General features: G+C 41.1%; 3 protein-coding genes across 6 annotated transcripts in view; 1 reads left to right on the forward strand and 2 right to left on the reverse strand.

The window, feature by feature from the left end:
• Window positions 1-25,980, reverse strand: part of LOC112138454 (uromodulin) — a 368,601-nt gene that overhangs the window by 207,622 nt on the left and 134,999 nt on the right. The window lies entirely within an intron of this gene.
• On the forward strand, window positions 7-2,361 carry LOC112156004 (tripartite motif-containing protein 16-like). Its single transcript, XM_024288113.2, has one exon. The coding sequence runs from the start codon at window positions 22-24 to the stop codon at window positions 1,207-1,209; it is 1,188 nt and encodes a 395-aa protein (XP_024143881.1). The 5' UTR covers window positions 7-21; the 3' UTR covers window positions 1,210-2,361.
• Window positions 3,531-25,681, reverse strand: LOC112156000 (SH3 domain-containing protein 19). 4 transcript variants are annotated; one of them, XM_024288108.2, is made up of 17 exons: window positions 24,702-25,681; window positions 16,246-16,282; window positions 13,557-13,597; window positions 13,056-13,119; window positions 11,295-11,430; window positions 10,154-10,310; window positions 9,036-10,085; window positions 8,499-8,579; window positions 7,927-8,107; window positions 7,094-7,319; window positions 6,854-7,018; window positions 6,720-6,778; window positions 6,405-6,652; window positions 6,114-6,142; window positions 5,832-6,030; window positions 4,556-4,650; window positions 3,531-4,486 (listed from the first exon to the last, which is right to left on the reverse strand). In XM_024288108.2, the coding sequence occupies exons 1-17, from the start codon at window positions 24,790-24,792 to the stop codon at window positions 4,379-4,381; spliced, it is 2,967 nt and encodes a 988-aa protein (XP_024143876.1). In that variant the 5' UTR covers window positions 24,793-25,681; the 3' UTR covers window positions 3,531-4,378. The 4 variants fall into 4 exon arrangements, with proteins under 4 accessions (XP_024143876.1, XP_024143875.1, XP_024143877.1 ...); XM_024288107.2 differs by having other exon boundaries at window positions 6,854-7,021; window positions 9,036-10,082; window positions 24,702-25,680; XM_024288109.2 differs by having other exon boundaries at window positions 5,832-6,006; window positions 6,854-7,021; window positions 24,702-25,680.

The following is a 25,980-nucleotide window of genomic DNA, read 5'->3' on the forward strand; positions in this document are numbered from 1 at the left end:
TGTATCTGTTATCTCTGTCTGATGGACGGACACAAAAACCACGAGACGGTCTCAGCAGCAGCTGAATTCACAGAGAAGCAGAAGAAGCTCGAGGAGACTCGACTAGAAGTCCAGCAGAGGATCAAGTCCAGAGAGAAAGACATGAAGGAGCTCCAGCAGGAGGTGGAGAACATCAACACTTCTGCTGACAAAGCAGTGGAGGACAGTGAGGAGATCTTCAACCAGATGATCCTTCTCATCCAGAAAAGAAGCTCTGAGGTGACGCAGCAGATCAGATCCCAGCAGGAAGCTGAAGTGAGTCAAGTCCTGGACCTCCAGGAGGAGCTGGAGGAGGAGATCAGAGATCTGAGGAGCAAAGACAGAGAGATGGAGACACTCTCACACACAGAGGATCACAGCCAGTTCCTGCACAGATACTCCTCACTGTCAGCTCTCAGTCAGTCCACATACTCATCCGGCCTCCCGGTTTGTCCTCTGAGGTTCTTTGAGGAGGTGACAAAAGCTGCATCAGACACCAGAGACAAACTACAGGAGCTCCTGAGGGACAAAGAGGAAAACATCTCCATGACGGAGGCTAAACCAGACGTGCTACCCCCAAAACCAGAACCAATGAACCAAGTCCAAGATTCAGCCTCGTCATCAAAGCACGAGGAGACCAGAGAGAACTTCTTGCAATATACACGTAAAATCACGCTGGACCTGAACACGGCACATGAGCTGCTGGAAATTTCGGAGGGAAACCGGACAGTAACAATGATGAGAGAAAGGGAGGACTATCCTGATCATCCAGACCGATTCGACAGACGATGGCAGGTCCTCAGCAAACAGAGTCTGACCGGACGCTGTTACTGGGAGGTGGAGTGGAGTGGAGCAGGAGTGGAAATCGCAGTGACCTACAAGAGCATCTGCAGAGAAGGGGATTCTGTCGACAGTTCATTTGGATTAAACAAGAAGTCGTGGGCTCTATGCTGTGGGGATGATAGTTATACATTCTATCACAACGGTATAGATACTCCTGTCTCAGTTCCTGATTCCTCCACTATAGGGGTGTACCTGGACCACCGAGCAGGTGTTCTGGCCTTCTACAGCGTCTCTGAAACCATGACTCTGCTCCACAAAGTCCGGACAAGGTTCTACAAACCGCTCCATGTTGGAATTTGGCTCTCGCGCTCAACTGGAACCACAGCAGAGATTCTGAAACTTACCTAAGCGACCTAAGAGACGTGGTGTGATGGCATTTCAGAGCGTAGTCCTTCAAGAGAGTTCTCCACAATAATTCATCCCATCAAAATGTATCAAGAACTCAGAAGGTGGAACGACAAATCAAAAATGTAGACTTTGTAAAGTCCAAAAGGGCACAAACCTGCTTATAACGTGGTCACTTACTGAACATATACATAATAAATCAATTATTAGTATTTTAATCTTGTTATTTTTAATGTTTTTCACAAAAGAGGGACTATTTTATACACGGTGTCATGGTAACCGCTACAGCTCACTTACGTACTCTGTGTATGAGGTCATTCGACTGTATACCAGGACTGGACTGAGTGAGTGTGATGTCATCCACTGATGATGGATTATTCCCAGATCCAACAAAATGAAGTCAATTCAGTCGCCTTTTTTTTTCACAATGCCAATGCAGCCATGTTGGATCCAGATGACGCCAGCAGGTAGTGAGTGGTCCAAGGCAACGTCTCCATGGTAACCACTCTGGCTAATCAGGAGTTAGCTTGTTGGAAGGCCGCATCTCTACCACTTGAAACTGGGGTTTATGTAATTTGTCAAATGTGAGATGTGGGGACTAGCAAGCTCCACCTACTTTTATTGAGGCATCTGATTGGCCAGTTCATAACTTGAACTATATATTCATGAAAAAAATGAGGATAATCAAGAATTCTTAGAAATAGAATGACCATTAGCTGTTTTTTCCCTTTCTGTCCGGAACGTCAGGGGGGAGGGGTCAACCAGTCCAGTTCTCATGTACAGACAAAGTTTAGTGGAGAGAAATGGTATGTATGCTGGATGTCAAGTGAAGGAACTTCTTTTTAATGGACACATTGCAGCAAATCAGAATGAAGCATTCACTGTATACTATAATGTATAGTGTTACATGGAAACTTTTAAGCTGGTGCAGTTTGTATTTAATATTAGTCTCCGAAGAACTAGAAAATGGTTTAATCTGGAAAAATTTGGGGTATAAATGAGGTGAAAACAAAATAATTCATGAAAATATAAATGTATATGTCAATGCTTTTTTGTCTCATTACTAAAAGCATCATGTCGTATGTCTTATTCATGTTAGGACCAGTACAAATGTATAACTTATGATCTGTTACCAGTAATAAAGAGAATGAGAGAAGTGAATCTTGTGTGAGTGTTGATGCTGGAGATGCAGAGCTATGATGAACAACTGGAGTTGAATTTGATTTAATTAGTTGATAAAATGATCAAGTTGGTTTCGTAAAGATAATGGTGTTCTCCAACCGACGCTGTGATACAGGAAATTACTTCCACATTATTGATCATATTTTAAACCAAAGCAAACAAAAAAGAAACACTTTTAATTAATGCTAACACATTAGCTAAAATGTTAGCATTAGCTGTTGCTAAGCTAACACAGCATGGTTCATTTCAGAGTCTGAAGCAGCTGGAATGAGGGTCAGTATGGCCGACTTAAGGCTACGGTTCTCAACTGGAGAAAGGTAATTCATCCTCTAAGTGAGTGAAGTGCTTCATCTCCAGGTGGAGGAGTTTAAGTATTCTGGGAGTGACTGAGAGCTCTCCTAGAGATGGGGGGAAGAGAGAGTTTGCTGCCCCTCCACATCCCAAAGGAACCAGTTGAGGTGACCCGGTCAGGTCTGGATGTCTCCTGGACGCCTCCCTGGGGGCGGAGCATGTCGCACTGGGCGGAGACCACAGGACAGACCCGAGACACGTCTCTTCAACTGACCTGGGAGCGCCTCAGGATTCCTCGGGGAGCTGGTGGAGAAGTCTGCATTTCTTTTGCCCTCATGACCCAAATGAGCAGAAGATGGATGGATAGACAACTAGCTAACAATGGATGGATAATGGGTGGATTGTAACAGGAAGACGTATAAACCAAACAAACAGTTTCTGTACTCATCAATTACTGTTTTATTTTCTAAAGTTGAATTAGATTTTAGAGTGGATTTATAAGACGACGTCCTAACAGTGAAACGTATTAAAGTCACATCTCAGCTCCAATGTTTTTGTTTAACAAAGTCTAAAATTACAGTTAAAAAATGTTGTCTTTTCCTCTTACCCTCCTGACAACCAACAATCCTAGATAGTCCTGTATAAACCATTACCAAACCTGAAAATCTCCAAACCTCTGTTTTCTACTGCTATGGAGAAGGGATGCAAAACAAGCATTTATTTATTTTTTTGGCGTACCTATTTGATTTGAAATAAAGAAGTTTTCATAAACTCAAACATATTTTGGAGCAACACCAAAAATGTTAAGGCTGAATGAGGCATGTTTTCCGCAAAACATAATAAAGCAGCTGTTTGATCAATTTGGAGATTCAGTTTATTAAAAATAAAACAAAAGAAAAAAGCAAACATGAAATGCACAGAAAAAACTGCAACACTAATGTTTGTAAAGGAATGATGAGCATCAACATCTTCCCGTAGGTTCACTTCTGCCAGCAGACTCAGGAAATCCAGGAGAAAACCAGAAGTTTTGAGCTGAAAACTATGTATGGGAGATGATAGTTGCTAAATTAAAGGTTATCTGTTGCATTTTTACCATAAAATCTAGAAATAAAGTAAGTTTTTTTTCAAAAATCAGCTGATAAAAATGTGAAGATCAGAGCTGATTTTATAAACGCTGGTCTGATTTTATGTAAAACGTAACATTTAAGCCAAAAAAAGGAAAACATGAAAAGTTTCTGGTAATTATATAAAAAAAAGTTGATCTGAATGCAGAAAAATGACAAAAATGTTGCATCGATTTGTAAAATCTTGAATATGGAGGACAGAAGAACCCATTTTCACGTTTCTAATTTCATTACAAATTTCACACAAACATGTACAGAACAGACACACCTGTGTGTGGTCTGTCACATGACCTGGTGCAGACTCACCTTTGGTAAATCTTCTGCGTCTGAAGTTTATTCCTGTTTGTTTGGGCTCAGAGTCATTAAAAGTAAATATTTGTCGTGGATATTGTGATGTTTTGTGAGTGTAGGAGCTCAGCAGAGTCAAGTTAGAAAAAACAAAAAAATTAAGACTTTCAGAATAAAAAGTGCAGTCAAAACCCATAGAAAAAACAGGCGTGTGCTCAGCACTTCAGAATAAGAGCGCACAGGAAGCAGGTCCTGTGGTGCAGCGGTCGCGTTCTCCATCCTCCACATCAGAGAAACGAAACATAGTTTTTAGGAACGATCCCACGTTTCCCGCCCGCAAGTCCTAAAATCCAGTCTGTGTCTACAGACTCCACCTGTGTGATGACGTCCCCGACCTGCAGGGGGCACACCACAGCTCAGTGCACACAGAACGCTGGAGTTTCCCGGCTTTAAGGGTAGAATACCTTCAGGGTGAGCTCGTCCTCGCGCTCCGCTGTGAAGTCGAACAAAACTTTGGCTGTTCGTCCAACCGGACACTGCGGGTCTGTGATTGGCTGAGCTGAAATCAGGAGGAGGCTTCATTAACACTTTAACAGGGGAGACACTTGTATAACATGCTCTTTGTCATACTGTAATCCTTCGCACGATTAACGTTAAATAGCTGATTCAAAAGTGCAAATGTCTATGTAAAAGTCATGGATAACAGTAACCGTTAATGTAAAAGTCAATGGAAAGTCATGGAAAATGATACAAGTCAATAAATAGTCTATGTAAACTATGTAAAGGTCAATAAAAAGTATGTAAAGGTCATTGAAAAGTATGTGTTAACCAAGTAAGTCAATGAAAAGTCATGATAAATTATGTAAATCAATGAATTGTCTATGTAAACTATGTAAAAGTCAATGAGAAGTCCTTGAAAACTATGTAAAAGAAATCATAAAATGTCTAGGTAAACTAGGTAAAAGTCATTGAAAAGTCTATGTAAACTATATAAAGTCATTCGAGTCTGTAAAAGTCATTGAAAATTCTGTAAGTAATTGAAAAGTCTATGTAAACGTAAATGTAAAAGTCAATAAAAGTATGTAAACGTTCATGAAAGGTTCATGTAACTATGTAAAAGTCAATCAAAAGTCTATGTAAGATATGTAAAAGTCAATAAAAGTCTGTGCATTTCTAAGTAAAAGTCTAGGTAAACATCTATGTAAAAGTCATGATAAATTATGTAAGTCAATGAAACGTCTCTAAACTATGTAAAAGCCAAAGAACAGTCTAAACTCTCGTAAGTTCTTTCCCATTTAAAACTCTTTTCTGTGTAGTTACACAAGTTCCTACTGAAGTTTCGTTCAAAACCGTATGGTGAAACCAGTTGAATTATGACCAATCAGGGACTGATTTGATAGTGACGTATGGACGGCGTCCTTTTCAAAACAGAGAAGGGCCAACCAAACTGATCACCGAGGAGAAATTAATTGAAGTTTGTGTCAGGCCGGAATTCTATGACCACCAAGTCTTTCATAAGTCAGAATCGAGCTGTGAAACAAAAAGCCTGGAGCGAAATTTGCACCACTTAGAAATTTTGCACAGTAGAAGAAAAATAAATAAATAAAGAAGCCCCTCCCTGCTTGCCTTGTGTGAACACCATGGGTGAAGACTGAACGGTTTTGTGCGTGACATGCTTTATTAAAGAGCTAAACACTCTACAGTGATTCATGCAATAAATGGGCGGTTCTTCAATCCTACCCTGGTAAGGCTGAGCAAAGGACCCTGGGAAGAGGCCTTCTCGGCCGTCCACCCTTCCTCTGAGCCAGTCTGCATCCACATGCTCCGTCACTCTGATCAGCGCCCCCTTCTGGAAGGACAGATCCTCCGGAGTCTGACCGGGGAAGTCGAACACAGCCAGCACCCACTCCTCCGCCTGTTCACGGGGAACAACGGAGATCTAAGAGGAAAACAAAGAAGACTTCTTAAACTTTAAGACAACAGAGACAAAAAAATCTACAAAAAGATGTCACACAAACGCACCTCTGAGTCCTGAGAGGTTTCCGTCACCGCTGAAGGTAAAGAGAAAATAAAAACAAACCTTAAAAGAATTTAACATTTCTTGGCAACAAGAATTTCAAAATAAAAGACATTTCCACAGAAAAGACAATCATGAACTGGGACAGTTTTTGCCAAAACTAACAACTCTTGCTTTTATTTAACCATTAAAGTGGTTTTATTATGTTAAAATCTTGAAAAAAATTATTCTCAAATGTTCAAAAATGTCAAACATCTCAAGTTCTGTCAGTGACAGAAAAGACATCGTCGTGTTACCTGGATGTGGAGATTCTCCCGAGTCGTTCGGGTCTTTGCTGCTTTCACCTGATGATGTCACCGCCTGTGGGAGGGGCTCCACCACCTCCGTGAAGTTCAGGGGAAATATCCCGGATCTCCCGTGGATCTGGCCCCGCCCCCACTCGTCTCCAATCACTTCCTGCAGGGCGATGACGTCGCCCCGCGAGAAGGTGAGCTCGTCGTTCTCCTCACCCTCGTAGTCAAACCTGGCGACGCAGCGGGGTCCGCTACAGACACACGGAGGTCAGCGGGGGAGGGGGGCTATATCGTCTCATCAAAGAGGATCTGACTCACCTGACAGGGGCGGGGTCTGGGTGGTCCTTCAGTTCCACGGGCTTCACAGGTATGATGGACTGGAGAGACAGGAGAAAAAGTCTGTTAACGGACTGTTAGAAAGACGTGAAGACGAAACGGATCGGGAGTACAACCTGGGGGTCCTCTAGGACCAGTTTGGATCCGGTGTCCTCAGGCGGGGTGTCCAGAAGCTCCTGCGATGGCAGGATGAGGGGGGTGGTGGTAGAATCGTTCCCTTCGTTGGAGACCTTCTCAGAAGGTGCCGGGTTTGGGTCGTCCAGGACGATCAGAACCTCCTGCTTCTGAGAAGAACAACGAAGAATGACGGGAAAGCCGACAGGAGCGAAAGTGGGTTCAGTCGCACGTTCGAGCACCATGTAGCTGTTGTAGAGCGGGTGTCCAGGTTTAGGCCGGGGGGGCAAAGGCGGTCCTCGTTTTCCTCCCTTTTGAGCCCGGGAGAGATTGGCTGAAGAAGAGGGGGGCGGAGCCGCCTTGGAAGGATTCTGATTGGACGAGGAGTTGACTGTTGGAGGAGGCGGCCTGCTAGGGACGGATTTGATTGGAGGAGGTCGAAGAGGGAGGAGTTTTGCTCCTGCAGGGCTGGAGACGGGAAAAGGGGGCGAGGCTTGTTTAAAAAGTTTGGTTTGAACACCAAATAGAGACAGCATGACATCAGAAAAAAGATTCTGTTGCACCAATACCTACTTGAGCTACCTTTTTTCTTGGTCAGAATCATTTAGTGTATGTTAACTTTGCTACTGTAAAGTGTTGCGTGTCGGAGTAAAGCTGGTTTTTACGTGTCAGAATCAGTTGGTTGACATAAATTGAGCTAACCCTTTATAACTGTGGCATCTCAGCTCAAAGCTGCTTTTCTCGCCCAAATCAGTTGGTTTACGTTGATTGCATAAACATTTTACTAATATAAGTTAGAGCCGTCACTTCAGGGCTGGTGGAGGGAAAAGGGGCGGGGCCTAATGAAAAATTTGGTTAATCCTACAATACAGGAGCTGGCACCAGTAACTCAATAAAAAACAGACTATTGGTGCAGATATTGGTGCAAAGGATTATGTGAACTGCGTAAATATTTTACTACTATCAAGTGTTGCATATTGGCCCAAAGTCAGTCAGTTAAATCAGTGAGTTTACATCAATTACATAAACCGTTAAAGAGTTACGGTAGTGTAAATTGGAAAACTTATTTTCTCACCGTGGAGGAAGAGGAGGGTCTGTGGGCGGCACTTTGTTATTGGTCTTCTCAGCTTTCCTCAAAGCGGGGGCGGGGCCTGTGGGCGGAGCCTGTCCAGCAGGTTTAGGAGGAGATGTCGGTTTGGTCGCTGGGCTTGGATCTGGAGGTGAAACTGGAGCAGGTTTGGTTGCAAGGTTTGGAGCTGTGGACACAAAGAAAGTTTGATCATTTCCTGTTCTTTTCATGATAAAACCTCCAAAAGATTGGTTGTTTTGTGGAATATTTGATGTTAAGAAGTGGCAGAACTGAAGGTTGTGAAACATTTGCACTGAAGACCCACATCTTTCAGAACAACAACACCACACACAGAGTTTCCATCAACAGTGAGGGCTTGTTTCTTCCTGCACAATCAGAGCATTTTTCTCTCTCTGGTTTACACAACTCTCCCTGTTTGTGTCCCACAAACTCCGCTGTCACATGCAAACACATAAAACTTGTCTGCAGATTTACACGTCCAGACCAACAATCTGTGTGTGTCTGGACATATAAATCTGCTGTGCTCCAGCGTACAAACCTACACTCGGCGCTCTTACCGCTCGTCCTGCGGGCGGACGCCGGAGCTGCAGGTTTGGTCGGGGTGCCAGGGCGGACACTTCCTGCTTTCACTGCTGGACCTGCAAAACGAAGACACGAGGACGAAGGGGGAGGAAGAAGAAACACCAGAAATGAATCTGTTTCCTGCTGAATTCAGCTTCACGTTACAACACAAAATAAACTTAGACTGAAAAATCACATTTCTTTAATTTTCAGATTCAAGTCCAAATATGGATCTGCAGTTTTACACACACATTTGTCAACAGCTGTTTTTATTTGATCAGTTTTGTCACAAACATTTTATTCTGAAAGTCTTCAATAGGATTAAATGCGTTGTTCAAACTTCAGTGGCTGACCGTTTTGTACATAGAGCCTGAAAACAGACTTAAAAACTTGCGTAGCGACGCGTGAATTAAAGATTTTGAGCGCAGAACTCTGAAATGGGAATATCAACGTGTTTACATAAACTTTTCATCTTAAGGAGTGTCCTGATTTTTCTCTATGCACCTGCAGGGGGCAGCAGAGGGAGCCCTCACCTGATTGGACGCTGGGTGGAGACTCTCCTGAGGTGGCGCTGCCTCTCTTTTCTGTGGGTGCAGCGCCCAGGCTCGCTCTGGGAGCCGCCGCGGGTCTCGGTGGGGGTGTGGGGTTCTGCGCGGAGGAGGTGGGGAGTTTGGGTGGAGGTGGTCTTGGTGCAGGAACAGGGGCGGGGGTAGTTGCTGTGGCGGTTTCGGGGGCAGACTGCGGTTTTGGTGCCAAACAGGGTTTATTAGCGGGTCTGCACGGACCGGGTTCTGATTGGGTGGAAATTGAAGCTGATGGTTTTGCAGCAGGTTGGGGTTTCAGGTTCAATTCCTGGCTGCTAGTTTCGATGGTTTCTGGTTGATCCTGGTCTGCAGACTCGCATCCATCATCCAGAGAAAGCCCGGCTGATGGTTTGGGGGCGGATGAAAAGGTTTTGGGTTTCGGGGCGATCACAGGGGGCACCGACTTGCCCGGTTGCCCCTGGAGACGGGGGCGTGGTCGCGGCTCAGGTCTCTCTGCCTCCTGCTGCTGCTCAAACGCCTGGATCCTCAGTTTCAGGGTTGCCATGTCTTCCTCGTCCTCCTCTTCCTGGCTGTCTGATTGGCTGGGCTCTTCGCTGTCACCGTGGTGATCAGGGAAGCCCCAGTCGTCTGAACTGAACGCCTGGAGAAGCTCCTGCAGATACCTCCCCTGGCCCTCCTCCTGCTGTGAGCTCTCTGCACGGCTGGCTAACGTGGCGGCGCCGTCGTCCCGCAGCTTCACCAACGTCTGAACTTTGACCTCTTTCCGGAGCGGATGAAGGCCGGTTTTGGAGCGGGGGAGGGGCCTGGGGCGCTCTAAAGCCCCGTTGTGAGAAGGAGCTGCAAAGCACAGATCCAGGAGGTCAGCTTGAGCCGCAGAAGTCAAGTTTGGGGGAGAACTCGTCTCAGGGATGTCGCAGAGCTGAGAGTCCGTCTCCACACGGGCAAGAGAGGAGGGAGCTGATTGGCTGCTGGGGATGGTGATGCCACCGGTGGATTTATCGGGGAGAGGAGGTCTCGACGGTCTCCCCGGTCTTTCTACTGCACACAGAAAGAAAACTCAATAATCAAGAAGAGGTGACATGAAAAACTGAAGAACATCAGCTTACCTCTAGACGACTCAGGTTCAGACCCCGCCTCCGTCTGAGTGGCGGTGGTTATCGAAGGAAGTGGACTGAATGAGGAAGAGGGCAATGATGGGGGAGGAGGAAGGAGTACCTGCTCCTGTGTCTTCTCCCTGATCACTTCCTCATAGGAAGGAGGTGGCTGAGGAGGAGAAGAAGAAAGAAATTGATCATCTGCATATTTTTGTGTTGTGAGGAAACTGAAATCTGCAGGAGTTTGAGTAGATCAGAGATGTTTGATGAATACATGAAGGGAGGAAAGCTGATAAAAGAAATCCAAGACTGCCCTAGGACAGTTTAAGACAGTCCAATACAGTCCCAAGATAGTCCAATACAGTCCAAAGACAGTCTCATGGCAGTCCAATTCAGTCCCAATACAGTCCAAAGACAATCCAAAGACAGTCCAATAAAATCTCAAGACAGTCCAAAGACACTCCCAAGGCAGCTCCAAGACAGTCCTAAAACAGTCCGGGACGGCTCAAGACAGTCCCACGACACTCCAGCATATCAACAGATTTACACATTTTGGTTTGCTTGGTCAGAATTATAGGTTTGTTTGGTAGCAAAAACATTAAAGACCAGGAAGAACAATGCAGGAAAAAGCCCGGTTGGAAGGTGATGCTTCCCCAACATCAACTCTTTGGTTTGCTCCGTCAGTTTATAATAAACCAGAGTTCAGGATCATATCAGGTGAACAGTAAAGGGAAAGTACTTTCATGCATCTTCGTTTCTATTTTCATTTTGAATCTTAGAACTCGTGAAGTCATAAAAAGTGGACAGATGGCGAGTTGTCGTCCATGATGGAGTCTGTGTAGATTTTTCACCAGCACACACCAACCACCAAGGACCGCAAACTCACACCTAGGAGCAACTTAGGGAGTTCAATGAACCTTTGAAGAATCGTTTTGAACCTTAGGAAGAATCTGGAGTATCCAAGCAGAAATTAGAACATGCAAACTCCACAAAGAAAGCACTCAGCAGGGTTTCAAACCAGAATCATCTCACGGGTAAAGCAAGAGCGCTAACCACTCCACCACCACCATGTATCCCAACTTTTTATTGTAAATTAAAAAAATTAAACTTTAGCCCCTAAGGGCTTGATGATAAAATGCCAACATGACCTCACCTGGATGGACGGAGGGATGGTGGGTCCCCAGATCTGTGCGGCGGGGGGAGGTGGGGGCGGGATTCCCGCTGCCACGCCAGGAAACCAGGAAGTGGAGGGAAGAGGCTCCGCTGACAGGATGGTGATCTGTGGTCGCCTGGTGGAAATTTTTTGAAAGCAAACATTTTTTTAATCAAGAAATAACTGAAGAACTCTTAAAAAAAATACAACATTTATTTTGGGAAGAAATATATTTCTCTCCTGCAGAAGTCATGGACTGAAGGACCAGATTGTTTTCTCTATTTTAACATACTCAAAAACTCACCAAAATTGGAACACACATGGTGAAAATGAATTTTTGCATAGTGACCCCCCCGATTCGAAAAATGATGATATCACATCGGGGGAAACCATAAAAGAAATGAATGGGGACAAAATCTATTAAGGGGCTTTAAAAAGACAAAATCAAGTAACAAAACCAAAAAAAGATGTGTTGGTAATATCCAAAGAAAGTTTTAACATCATTATATCACAGGACCTACAAGTTGGCGGCCATTTTGTGGCAAATTGAGAAATTTGTTGGTTTTCATATTGATGCAGATTAACAAGAAAAAAAAACTTTACGATCTTCACAAAATTTTGCACTAATGCCACCCACCTTGTTAAGTCTACAACCACAAATGAAGCTTTGTTGACCTCTGACCTTAGGAAGAGGTAGCCATCTCAAAAAAATTCACCTTTAGGCCCAACTATAAATTTAAACGTCTCCTAAGGATTTTGATCTATATCGTCATAACTCCTTAAGGATATTTGATAAATTGCTTGGGGGGGTGGGGATATTTTCAAGTTGTGGCAAAACAAAAATGCCGCCCTTTTGCCCTGTTTAAATGTAATATATAAATGCCTGTCTCGAGCTGAACAAATCAATATAACATACAATATGAACGTATAAGGAATATGGGCGTGGTTAACTAAAAACCTCCGTTGCTAGGGAAATCCAAAAATTTACTTTCACTGATTCTTCTAAAAATTATATAGACTTGTTCATCATCTTCAAGGGATCAAAAAATAAAATGGTTGCTATGGAGATAAAACCAACAGGAGTGCCGCCATTTTGAAAAAAGTGGTTTTTGTTTTCATTAATTTTGGGGGGAGCATAACACCCAGTCAGTCAGTGAGGGTGGATTCAAGGGGAGCGGCGAGGGAGGGGAGGGTGGCACCATACAACATCGCTCACAGCTTTAATTTTTAACTGATTCTATCTAAGTAGCAAAAATGCCAAACCCACAAAATGCTGGGTTCAACCCAAGAATGTGTTTGTTTTAATGAACATTAAAGTAAATATTTTCACTGGGAACGGGCCATCCATCAGGATTTGGGGATTGCAGTTTATAGCTTTACTTAAAAAACATAAAATATGAGTTTCTTATTTTTTTTAAAGCAAATCCAGCTTCAAATACATTTGAAAACAATTATTTTGATAGTAAGTCCTGTAGAAACATTGGATGTGTCCAAAAACATCGATAAAAAAGCCAAAATATTTTTTTCAGAGATATCAATCAGACCGATAAAGGGAAAAAACCCAGCAGAAATCTTTGTTTTCTATGTGTAGAGTAAACAGGATAAAGCGGCTCAGCTGACTCCTGCGGAGCGTCGAGAGCTGGGATTTGTTTCCTGTAAACACAATCGGCTCTTTTTTAACTGGAAGCGGTTTTTGGACCATCAGCTCCGTTTCTGCTGATCTCCTGGATCAAACCCGTTTGAGCGTTTGTGCAGATTTACCTCCGGTTTCGGTCGCGCTCTCGGTCTGCGGGCGGCTCTGAGAGGGAGGTGGGCCGGGGAGAGGCTGAGGGCGAAAACCAAACGTTAGGAACAGACTCCAGGTAAATCAGAACGACCACAAACGGTAAAGACTTTATCTGGAGCAAAAGCTTCTTAGGCCTTCATCCCTCTGTGAGCTGATGAAGATTTGCTCTTCATCCAACCAAACACGGCTTCAACAGGGACAGCTCACCTTCACCTTTTTACCTGAAACTCTGCCATTTGGCCCCACCCCCCTTGATGCATCAAAAACCCTCAAACATCATCGTCTCCATAGTGTTGATCAAAAAGAAAAACAACTTTTTTTTCCAGCCACAACTGAACTCTATATGTGGTTAAGGTTGCCCAGACCCCTGTAACCATGGAGACGGCTCATCTTCCTAACAGATGCTTCGTTTCTACTTTTTTCTGGACATTAAAACTAAAAGGGGGGTAACAGGGGACAAAGGGGTCACTACTCACTTCTCTTGATGACGGCTCTGATGGAGGACAGAGGACCTTGGCTGCAGGGAGAGGAAGACCTCATTATCATTTCACTAAAACATTTTACAGTATGAGAAGTTTATCAGATTAACATAAATATCTTCAAAACATATATAGATTATTCATGTACTTCTTAACAAAGGTTTCTAAATGTGTAAACTCAAAAATTGAATTGAATTGAGTGGATGGAAAATAATTCCAAATCGATTCTGGAAATTATTGGCGATACCAGGCTTACATTTTAATATTTATTTTTCTTAGAATACATACTTATTATGTATTAACAGCATGTTTTACATGGTCAAATCAGGATTGGCTTAAAATGAATAAAAAAAATAAAAAAAAAACAATAGAAAATTTGAAAAAAAAAATTTAACTCAAAAGTATAAACTAGAAAGAAAATTTGAGGAAAATATTATAGTTTAAAAAAAGGAATAATAATTTGAGGAAATACTGAAAACAAGAATAAAAAAAACTATAAACCTAAAACTTTTATCAAACAAAAAACAGAAATGAGGCCATCAACAGACGCCGTTGTCTGGTATGTCCTTGAAGCTGATAGAGTCAAAGCTCCGCCCCCTACGTACAATTAGACTCAAGTCAGCAAAAGAAAAACAATTCTGAACTGAAACTGTAAATGAAGGACTAAGAGATAAGACGGAGAAAAAATGAAAATACAAAAAGAGCAGCTGTCACTAAAACATTTATTTTCATTTGGTAACAATTTTTTTTGGTAAAAGTTTTAAAAAATTTTTAATTGAAGTTTTCACTATATCTACAAATTTAACATTTTTTACTTTTTAAAATGTTTTTCAAGTATTTTTTTTTGTTTTAACTTGCTTTTTAATTCACTTCAAGACAATCTTGATTTGACTCCATTATTTTCCACTTGTTGACTTTAAATCAGAAGTTTCGTAAAAAAAAAAAAAATAAATAAATAAAATATCAATATTTTATTGAATCAATAAATCAATGTGGTTTTCTAAACCATAATAATTTTATTTTGAAAGAACTAACTTTATTTTTTTTTATTTTCAGATAGTTTGAAATGTTTTTTTCTTCTGTTTTGATCTCTTTTCCAATTCTATGACACTTACTGCATCTTTAATCGTATTTTTTTTACCTCACATGAAAAAGAAACCATGAAATATAATCTAAAAACGTATTTTTTTGCTTAAATCTCTGTAGTTTTTTGTATCAGATCTATTTTAGTTTTTGTTCCCCAAGAAAGTGAACAAAACAGACCTGATCATCTGATCTGAATCACACATCGGTGTGAAGTAGAACGGAGAAAAACACAAGACAGCTGTTGCTAGGCAGATTAGGGCTGAGAATTACGTCTCAGTGAGCAGACAAGTCCTAAATAGAGTTGCTAAGAGCTGAACAAATACACAACTTCACACAAACACACAACCAGAGGTGAAGTTCCTCCAGTATTGAAGGAACTTCTCTGTTCCTGCAGAGCTGTTAGTGACGGTAAAACTCAAGAAGAGTTTGATCCTCGTTGGTCTCTGAGACGTTTCTTTATTGTTGTTGATCTCTTTTCCTTTTGCTCCGGAATTTGTGACTCAAACCAACAAAAACCGTATGAGAAACTCTGAACATCTGAGTGTTTCTGCCAAACGCTAAAGGAACTAAAGATGGAGAACTTCCAGCCTCCAGGAAAGGAAGCAGAAGTTCAAGCTTCAGGGTTGGAGTTCTCCTCCCTTAGTAGGTAAACTTCTCATTTTGAAGCAGTTTTACTTCAGTTATGAATAAATTAGCAAAACCATTTAGTTAGATTCACTTAAAAATACCTTCAACCCTGCTGACATTTTTAAAAATTTGCAAGATAATCGATGCATGTTGATTAGCAACTATTCTGTCTTACTTTATCTCACTTCCACTGAAGGTCAAATGAGACGTTTTTATTTTAAATTCAGCTGATATATTTGGTTGCCACATATTCGGTGCATCCCTAAGTCTTTAATATGATCAGAAAATGTGAGTTTCAGAAAAGTGATTCATAGATTTAAGCTTAATCTGATTTTATAAATGTATTTTCAGCATAGATTGTTTACATTAAAACCTATTCTTTGTATTTCATTAAAAAATGGGTAAATTAAATTCTTGAATCATAACTATCCATGAAGATGGAGAAAGATGGTTTTCCCTACATTTGTTTTGACATCGAATTCACATCAAAAATCTGTCAGAAATCCCTAAAAGATTAAGTTTTTAATCTACTGTCAACTCTGAGAGGAACTTCTTCAACCCAGAGGATCCATGTGAACCAAAACTAGGAGAACCTCCAGAACTATAAAGACCTGAGGAGGATCTAAACCAGGAAACCGTCTGGACCGATTCTGGTGTTTCCCTTTTTAAGGTGAAAGGCTGCTGGACAAAAGTGAGCCTTTGTTTCCCCTCATAAAAACACACTTTAAACCCGGTGACTTCTACAGCGAGTCGCCATGCCAACCAGGCAGCAGCCAAATTCCTTCAGGGGGGTGTAAGGACCAGAGGGGGGCCAAATTGGAACCAGCAAGATCCTCACTTATTGGTTTTTCTACCTCTTTTAGCTGCTGGTTTGGTCTGAAACTCCGAGAAAAAAAGAAAAAAAAACTCTCTGGAGATCCCAAAGCGTTCTGCAAAACTCGCTGCACGTGGAAACAGAAGAAATGTGTCTCACCTGTGGCGTTGCTCCGGCTTACGTCTGTCAGGGCGACCTGAAGACAAACAGACAGAACTCGTCAAAATCTGATGCAGAAAAAAATCTGTTTTTTGAGTCATAAAACTAAAAAGAAACTCTGATCTACAGAAGAAAACTTTTTTGTAGAAACAGAACCGTTTATAATCGCATTTAGAAACTTGTTCTTATACTGTTTCGTTGTGATTTTACACCACTAGCCGTCTCTCCAACCCCCAACCACCAGATCCTCAGGGGTTGTCTGGTCTCCAGCCACAAACAGGTTGAGCACCAAAGGGTTAGAGCACACATGTCGGAGTCAAGGCCCGGGGGCCGGTTCCGGCCCTACAGATCATTTTATTTTATTGTCATTAATGGCCCGATGCTATTTTGCGCTTATTTCTAATTTGTAGAATTTTGACAAATATATTTTTATGGAAAGTAAAATATTGATCGTTATTTAAGGTTTAAGTTGATTTATTCTAGAATAATATTCTGGCTTTTTTATTGTTCATAATTATGTTAAAAAGTTATGGTTTTAAAGTTTAAAAATGGGCTTTCTGCTAGCTTTTTAGACTATTTTGGCTTTTACTACGATTTTTAAGTTATTTTGGAGTTCAGCTAATATTTCAGGTATATGCCAGCTGTTTTAGCTAATTTATTCATTTAGCTTATTATGCTGCTTTTGAGTTAGGCTAGTATTTACACGTTAGCTGTTTTGGCTAATTTAGACCTTTTTCCGTTTTTTAGGCTATTTAGAAGTTTATCTATTTTTTCAGCTACATGCTAGCTGCTTTGGCTAATCTAGGATTTTTTTTTAAGATTTTAGGCTGTTTTGGAGTTAGGCTAGTATTTACACGCTAGCTGTTCTAGCTAATTTATATTTTTTTGTTTTTATGCTATTTAGAGTTTAGCTAATATTTCAGCTACCTGCTAGCTGTTTTAGCTAATTCACTATTATATTTTTTTATTTGTTTTTTTATTCTAACTTGTCACATACCTAATATTTTAGTTTGCTATCAGTTTTAGAATCTTCTGCAGCCAAATTCAGTTTACAGCATTGACACTAGCATTATCACAGGTAATGCTATATATTCATAGTTATGCTAAGAAGTTAAGGTTTTTAAAGTTTTAAAAAATGTAGTTTTAGAGTGTTCAATAAATGTTTATCCTGTTCGGCCTGCGACCTCAAGTGTGTTTTGGATTTTGACCCCTTGTGTGATTGAGTTTGACACCCCTGGGTTAGAGGACATCTCTATGAATACAAAACGAAACTGTAGAGGAACTTCATGTTCTGTCCTCCTTTTATGTAAACCATCTTTCATTAGAGAGCGTTGACCTGAAGACGAACTGATGGGTAAACTTCATGTTGTGTTTTTGTCGCAGGAACCGTTGTGAAATCCTCTTAAGAGGAGAATCGGTGGAAAATGGAGGATTAATTTGCCTCTCTGCTGCTTCGTTTGCACCAGAAGAAGACGAGGAGGTGACACATCTCCCAAACCGTTCGTCTCTGCAGGAGATTTAGCAGTAAACCACTTCCAGATGATGGATCCAGAGCTGCTTCTCTTCTCTTCAGTTTCATCTTAGGTCCAAAACTTTGCCAAAAACATTTTTGCTAAGTAACCACAGATTAGATTAGCATGTTTCACATACCAACAACCTGCTATAAATTCTGTCCGTTTCTCAAACGGTCCACGCCTACTTTGAACTTGGAATCATTCATTTGAGTGGCAAGAAGATAAAGGTTGGGAATGCCTCTGGAGACACGGAGGAAGAAATCTGACACTGCAAACACTTGAGCATCACTGCTGCCGTCCTGTGACGGACATGAAAACTGTCCAGGGGGAACTCAGTCTTCACCTGACAGAAGCAAAGTAGAATCTAGCGATTCTGTGACCCTAAAAACAACAACGAACAAGAATGAAGATGAATGAATCACTGCTGCATTTGTCTTGATATGTTTAACAAGTGGGAAAGCTGCCAATCAAACAAGCCAATCACGTCATTTCCAACATCTGCTCTCTTTGGGGTAGAAGGAGACAACCTTCTTTAAAGCTATAGTACCATGCATCTGTACAGAGATTCACCCGTACGGGTATTCTGGGTTTCTGGGTTCTCCGGGTCTGAGGAGGAGTGGCTGCATCTTAGCCTTTGTGCTATCCTAGGTATGTTGACGTTGGGAGTGGGGTCATCTGTGTGACAATGTGCTAAACTTTCTGTTTCCAGTGATTTTTGATGTTCACTGGTGTCTGTGGCAGACAAGAAATACTGTCCACCTTCATCTATATTTGTCCTGGGATGAATAACTCGCCAATGTAATGCTAGGGTCATCTGGACCCCATAAGAGAGCACAAGGGTTAAAAGGTGCATAGGGCCTACCTCTAAGGAAGTAACTAAAATGGAACGTACCATCGTCGTGAATATGGTAAGTGTATCGTGAAGCATTCGTAAGGATAATTGAAGTAGCACGCACTTATAAGGTACAAATAATGCTGTCATTTGGCGGCCTGATGTCCCACTCTAGTGGTTTTTAAAACTTTAGCCAAACTGCCGTGACTGTAGGTGAAAAATGGGAAACCTGTGTTAAACAAAAAAAGTATAAACTTGCATAGCCAGCAGAATTTGGAGGATGGGGCGTTGAAAAATGAAAAATCCATGTGAAACTCATCTATGTCACCTCCTTCACCCTTTGCCTGAGCACATATCTACCCTATTTCCCCTCTAGTTACAACCTAAGCTCAACTATACAAGAACAAAAGTACAAAAAATAAATCTGGCTATATAATTTTTGTGGTAGAAGGAGAACCTAAAGACCTAGTCCAATGAAAGTGGTGTTTTGAACATGCATTCTTCTGATGATGGAGGACATATATAAAAGATTAAAACTGTATCTATGAGTATTTCTCGTGATGGATCAGCAGCAGACAAAAACCTACAGTTTAACAATAGATAAAAGCATAGTTGGAGTGGGACTTTAAAATCCTTTCTGTTTTTCCAAAAACCAACAGTTTGTCTTGTGCATAAATTGTGGTTTTGCTTACCGACCTGGAACAGATTTTCAGTGGTACACATTGTCAAATCTGTCCAAATGTTTTATTACAACTTTGATAAATCATGAACCCACATCACTTGATGGATTGTTGGAGAATTATGGGTACTGTAGTCGGGAACCTGGATGAGTGATGCTACAACACAATAAACCAAAAAAGAGAGAGTATTGGTTTGTTTATCAATACACTTTTACTTATCTGTGGTGTTGCTGTGTCTAACAAAGACTGATTATTGCCGATAAAAGAGGACTGACAACAAAGTTTACTAGAAAAACTACCCCTCTGACCAATCGCCTGCATCTTGGTGTGGCTCATACCACATTATCTGACTGCTTTGTTTCCAAAATGCACTTAATATTTACATACGAATGTTTAGAAAAAGAACATCAACACCTCGTATTTGTCCGTGTTTCTCCATTAAACCTCCAAAACAGTTTCTGCTTTAAGTCTGCAACTGAAGGTCCAGTGTCCTCCACGTAGAGCTGGAGGAAATTCTTTCGTGGAAAAACAACATATTTGTGTTGCTAAAACATTCTGCTCATAAAATACTGAGTTTGTTCAGAAGAACCTTTTGGTCAGGTCGGTTAAAAGCAGCATGAGTGACACAAATTCATGGTTTTTCCAGGCGGGACACGTTCCACTTTAGTTTCTGGTTCACTATAGTGATTTGAACCAAGTTTAAAGAGTTAACTTTGTGGAAGAAAGAAATAATGCTAGGTCCAGTTCTTGACTGTTGCATTTTGAATATCAAACAAAATGAGTCACTTGGTGAGTGGGAACTCTTGGACCCACGGTGTTCACTGGTAAAACTTTCCAAATGTCACTGGGTCTAATGCGTCACTGGTGCTATAAATGTAAATCAAATGTTTTTGTGTGTCAATATTGTGAATTATGGATTGTATTTCCTGAAATTGCAGAAAACTTTCAAAAGAAAAGATACAACTGTTTTCAGCAATTTCAAGGATCTTTTTGAAGGCCCTAAACCTTCATGAAGGAAGAAGCTGAATGGTGAGCAGAAGATGAAAGTAAATCTCTCCCAACATCCCATCATTTTATTTCAATGGTTAAAAAGAGGTGAAAGAACTCCAGTGAACTTCAGGAATGGAGTTAAAGTTCTTCCATTTCCTACCTCCGCCTTTTTCCTCTTCTCAGTCCAAAGTGATAAGCGGGTCAGCTCGGCCCCGTTAGGAATTCCAGCTCAAAAAGTCCTGAAAGGTATTCTTCTTCTTCTTTCCTCCTGCCCTACAGACGTGAGGATTGATCTTTTCTGCTCGCTTCTTTCCTTCCTTCCTCCCTTTCTCCCACTTTCTACGCGTCGGCCCGGACCGCCCGTCCGCTCTGGCCCGGCCTCCCGATTGGCGGAGGGCTTCCAGGAAGCGAGGCCGCGGTTGGCTGTGGAGGGATTCTGCTGGAGTCATCAGAGTTTTAGCACTTCCAGATGTTTGTCTAAGCTCCGAGCAGGAGACCCAGATGCACAGCACATTTCAGGCAGCTCTCAGCATTCATCGCGGTTTTTCCATTGGTAAAAGGAGGTCAGAGGAGTGGAGATTTTAAAAGAGCTTTTCCTTAGTAGTTTGGTAAACAAAGAATAGTTCAGCTTTTCTAGTTTGACCTTCTGTAACATAAGAACTCCAATTCCAGAAGACAGTTAAATTCCTGTGAAATGCTTTGGCTCAACTAGGGCTGCCACGTTTGGTCGACTAATCGATGACTAATCGACTATTAAAATAGTCGACGACTAATTTAATAGTCGGTTAGTTGTTAATTTATATTATATGGAGTCAGAGTGTAGTACAGTTGAAAGGTATTATGGCATTCTGCTAGCTTTTTGGACTATTTTGGCATTTATTAAGGTTGTATTAAATGCTGTAAGCTGAATTTGGCTGCTGAAGATGCTGAAATTAAAAGCTAAAAACGCTGAAGCTGATGGCCAGTTAAATGCCAAATTAGCCTAAAAAAACAAACAAGAAAAAAAACAGCTAGCATATAGTTGAAAAAAATAGCTAAACTTCAAAAATAGCATAAAAGACTGAAAAAATGGCTAAATTAGACAAAACAGCAAGCATTTAGTTGAAATATTAGCTAAACTCCCAAACAGTCTAAACAATCTCACTAAATACCAAAACAGTCCAAAAATCTAACAGAATAACATTTTTGAAAACTTTAAAACTGTAATTCTTTACATAATTCTGAAAAATAAAAAGGCATGAATATTATTCCAGAATAAATCAATTTAAACCTTAAATAACTTTCAATATTTGACTCTCCATAAAAATATATTCTATCACATTTAAAAAAGTAGGAGAAAGATAACAGACTATTAGTAAAAATAAAATAAAATGATATGGAGGGCCTTGACTTTGACATATGTGATCTAGATAATAACAGATTTCCTCTATAGGGGTTATATTTAGAATGTAACTACGGCGATAAATGAGGGATGCCATTCATTTCTTATCCAGGAAATGACCTTAGATATATTTCTATTGTTCAATTAAAGAGATAAATTTGTTTGTTTTTGTTTGTCGGTTTTGTAAAAACATCTAAAACTGTGAGTGAAACTCGAGCCGTGTTGTTCCAACAGAAAACCCGTCGTCATGTCAGAGTTGAACACAAACAACCACAAAGGGATCAAAGCCGTGAGCCTGAAAGTGCCGGTTTCCAGTCATCTAATGGAGGTGTGGAGGAGGCCGAGCTGCTGCCATGACTCATGCAGATACTGCGACCTTTGCAGCCGTTTCCACCAGAATGTGCCCTTTAACTAATAAGTTCTTCAAACCAAAAAGGAGGAACTTTACGGTCGACCTTACGTGAACTCCTTTTATTCAAACGGTTCTGGACTGGTCCAGCTGATTTAAAGAGGTTGCTTTAACGTGCAGCTGACACTGCGCCGCCTTTGTTTAGATGCAGGATCGCATTTCTGCAGCTCTGAGGCTTTTCTTTGTCTGCAGGACAAGATCAAGTTTTCATGCAGCGCCGCAGGATACGGCCTAAAACACCAGGAGTCATTCTGGGCTGTAAACAAATTTAAAACAAGTGTTCATTATGAACTATCCACAGAACACGCCAGAAGAAAAACATAGAACATTTTTCATTAATTCTAAATAGTTTGCATGTGTTTGTTTATTTGTATTTGTGGGTCGTAAACAGTATTTGTTTAAGAGATGCAATAAAAACAACTTGATCAATGATCTGACACAGTTTTATTTTCTCCCAAAAAGATGGAAAGTCTAAAAAAATAAATGCTCCATTTCACCTAATGAAAGGAACCTGGACTTAAACTCAACTTGAGCTCGTTCACACGGTCAGTACGACTAGGGTGTGCCGTTAGGACTTCAAACGGCAACATCTTTTGAACGCCATGAATGATTGCAACTTCTATTAGCCTTACAAATACTTCACGATACACTTATAACACGTACAACAATGCTACGTTTCATTTTAACCACATCCTTTGAGGTGGCCGTACGAGACTCAAGGGAACTGCAAGACGCTCCTTTCTACGACCCTCCACGGACACCCCAAAATACGGACAACCCCCACACGAACGCATGACTAAGGCTTAGATATCTAAATATAGAAAATCACTTTGCACTGTTTTATGGTTTTTGTGGTCGACCTCCTCGGAGAAACTAACAATGTCTTCTACAACCTTCAACAATTTCATTCACTCTGGTAATTTCTTACCGAAAACAAACCAGTAGGAGCCAAAAAACTTTTATTTCACCTTTTAGAAAAATACACTGATTTGTATTTTTGATTTGTTACTTTTCAGATAAATATAAACGACTATTGCTTTTTTGGTCAATAAAACAATGACAAAAATAACCTTTTTTTAAATATTAAATAGTTTATAGCTTTTGATAGAAGTTTGCATGACTTCTTTTCAAAATAAAAGACATCCAGATAGGACCTAATGTACAAAAAAGTATGTTTTTTTAAAAAGTTTGTGGTGCAAGCCAGAAATTTCCAACCAACTAGAATAAATCGGAGCTAAATAATTGATCCTTATTGTGTTTTTCAAATCTTAAATTCCTTTTATTTTGGAATTTTTTTTCAAAAACATAAAATCTGCTTTATAATCAGGTGTGCCTTAAGTATGAATTCTGGTGACTGATCTTCTGTGGTTAATGCGGCTCAAAAATCTGTCAAAGTGTTTCATGACTTTGGTAAAGTTGAAGCTCCATTTTTCATTACGCATTGAAGTATGAAATTTGTTTCTAGTATATGACCCTCTGTTTCTTTGATCCTACTCTGTTTCCATCCCATAATTCCCGGCTACGGTGGTCGTTTTGGTTCAGTTGTTCCACTCCGAGCGCGGAGTCTATTCAGACTGAGGAAACGGAGCAAACTGGATCTCAGCCCGATTGGAAATTAACTGAAACCACATTGAAAGATGGGTCGAAGAGCGATTCCCGGACCCGGGCTCGGGTCTGTTTTGGTGCATTCAGACTGAAAATTTGTCCTGGATTATCAGTGGAAACAAACTCTGGTTCATTTTATGTTAACCCAATGTGTCCAGTTGGAATACACACTCAGAAAAAATGTATAAAATAAATTTCCTAGTTTATACAGTTTCGGGTTTTCCTTTCAAACTATTTATGGTTCCTGGAGAAAACTAGAACCAGAGGTTGAACTTAATTGAATATTTTAGCTTCTTCATCACTAGTTTTCATTTCTCCCATCATTCCTCGTGTCTGTCCGACCGTCACTCAGACCCAGCTGTCCTGAGATGACTCAAACCACCAAAACAAGTCCAGGTGGTGTTTAGAAGCACGCCGTCATACTCCGGCAGGTGTCAAAAAAAACACCCTCGTCACCAGATAGAGCTGCCGGCGCCACCACCACATTAACCTCCCCTCTGCGTATTGACGGAGCAGGTGAGAAGGTTCTTCCAGAGAACCTCTGGCACCACATCAGCTGTGTGACCTTTGACCCACGCGGGACACACCCATCTGCTGGTTTTAGAGCTGCGGTTTCCCTCAAAGCCACGACCATGAAGACTCTTACATAAAAATGATAAGTAAACTGGAGTCAAAGTGAAAGAGACGCCTTCTTTACATGTCAAAACTAACTGTAAACATATGTGGCTCCAAAACTTAAACCAAAACTAGTTTAACTGTCTTAACTCCAACTAAAGATCTTCAAAATAGTCTTTGTTGACTGAAGATTTGAAGTATTTAGCTGAGAACCTACCAACACCAATGTGGGACATTTTACAGGAACATTTCAAATATGTCAGACATTCAAAATAAACTTCCTGATCCCCAAAGCTTTTATTTTTTAAATCCAGATACCGCAGTTTAGCTGACAGTTTATTTACCCCACAAATCCCAAGAATCCCGAAAGAGAGCAGGTGTATGTGGGGAAAATAAACCAGCGAAGTGGATCTTTATTTTTATTTTTTACCTGCGGAGCTTCCCGGCTGCCGTCGCACCACTTGCTCCCGACTTTCCCTCCCCAGGCTCTGCTGCTCCTCGTCGGTCCGAGCTTCGGCCATTCCTGCTCCGTTCACCTCCTCCTCGGTCTCCCTCGGGACTCCCGGGTCTTCCTCCTCCGTGTTCGGGAGAGTGAAACGCCGCAGGTTTACGACACCAGCCGCCGCATTTCTCCTCCGGTTTCTCTCGACGACACAAACAAGTTCTGAATCCGCCTCAACTTTTTCCGCCTCGAAAACGTCTCCCGGCTCCGGTTACACGGTTCACGTTTCGGGGATGGACGGTACCGAGCCGCAAATCCGACAAAAATCCGAGTTTGTGCCGCGGCACGGAGGGGAGAGGGGGAACAGGCTGCGGCGGAGTCCCGCTGATGACTTTCCCAAGATTCCCTCCGGACGCTCGAGCTTGCTACGGCGCCGCACGCGCTGCGGCTCAGTGACGTCACGAAAAAAAAAAATAATGATAGCAAAAAATGCTAATTTCTTCTTTTTTGTTGACTCATTTATAATTATTTTTGATATAAACATTTTTCGTAATGGCGTTTGTAATAAATAAAGTTTTTTTAATATAGTTATTTAAAAAAACTAAAGACAAGAACCGAAACAAAATAAACACTAAAAATTAAGACACAACATAAATATTATGATGTTGCGAATACATAATGGAGAAAATTAATTTATTATCAGGTGACTTGCAAAAATAGTAAAAATAAAATAAAAAAGTAAAATGTTGGAAATAAACCAAACACGTACAGATGCTAGCCAAATGGCTTACTTCCGGTTCCAATCAAATGAAGTCAATTTAGCGGACATGTTTTTGTGATACGGATGCCGCCATGTTGGAGCTGGATGTCTTCAGGAAGCAGTATTTGTTCGAAGTCGGTCTGCTTTTCTATGGCAGCCAATCAGGAATGAGTTTGTTGGAAGGCCACACCCCTAAAACTTGAAATTGGGCTACACAAAATCTATAAATGTAGGGATTTATGCCCTATTCCCAAACTACTGAAAAATTATAGGCTATTGTTTGGGACTATTTAGTACTCTGGATTTTTAACAGTATGTTTAATGCTTACTAGCTCGTTGGAATGTAAGATTCAGACATCCCAACAAAATGATGAATGCACTGTATTACACTAAGTGGTGAAGGAATTCAGACGCAACCATAGACTGTGTATAATGGACGCAACCCAAGTTCCTGTCACATTTTTTTTGAGATACGGACGCCGCCATGTTGGAATCAGACATCATCAG

This window comes from Oryzias melastigma, linkage group LG18, assembly GCF_002922805.2.
Source record: "Oryzias melastigma strain HK-1 linkage group LG18, ASM292280v2, whole genome shotgun sequence".
Lineage (NCBI taxonomy): Eukaryota > Metazoa > Chordata > Actinopteri > Beloniformes > Adrianichthyidae > Oryzias > Oryzias melastigma.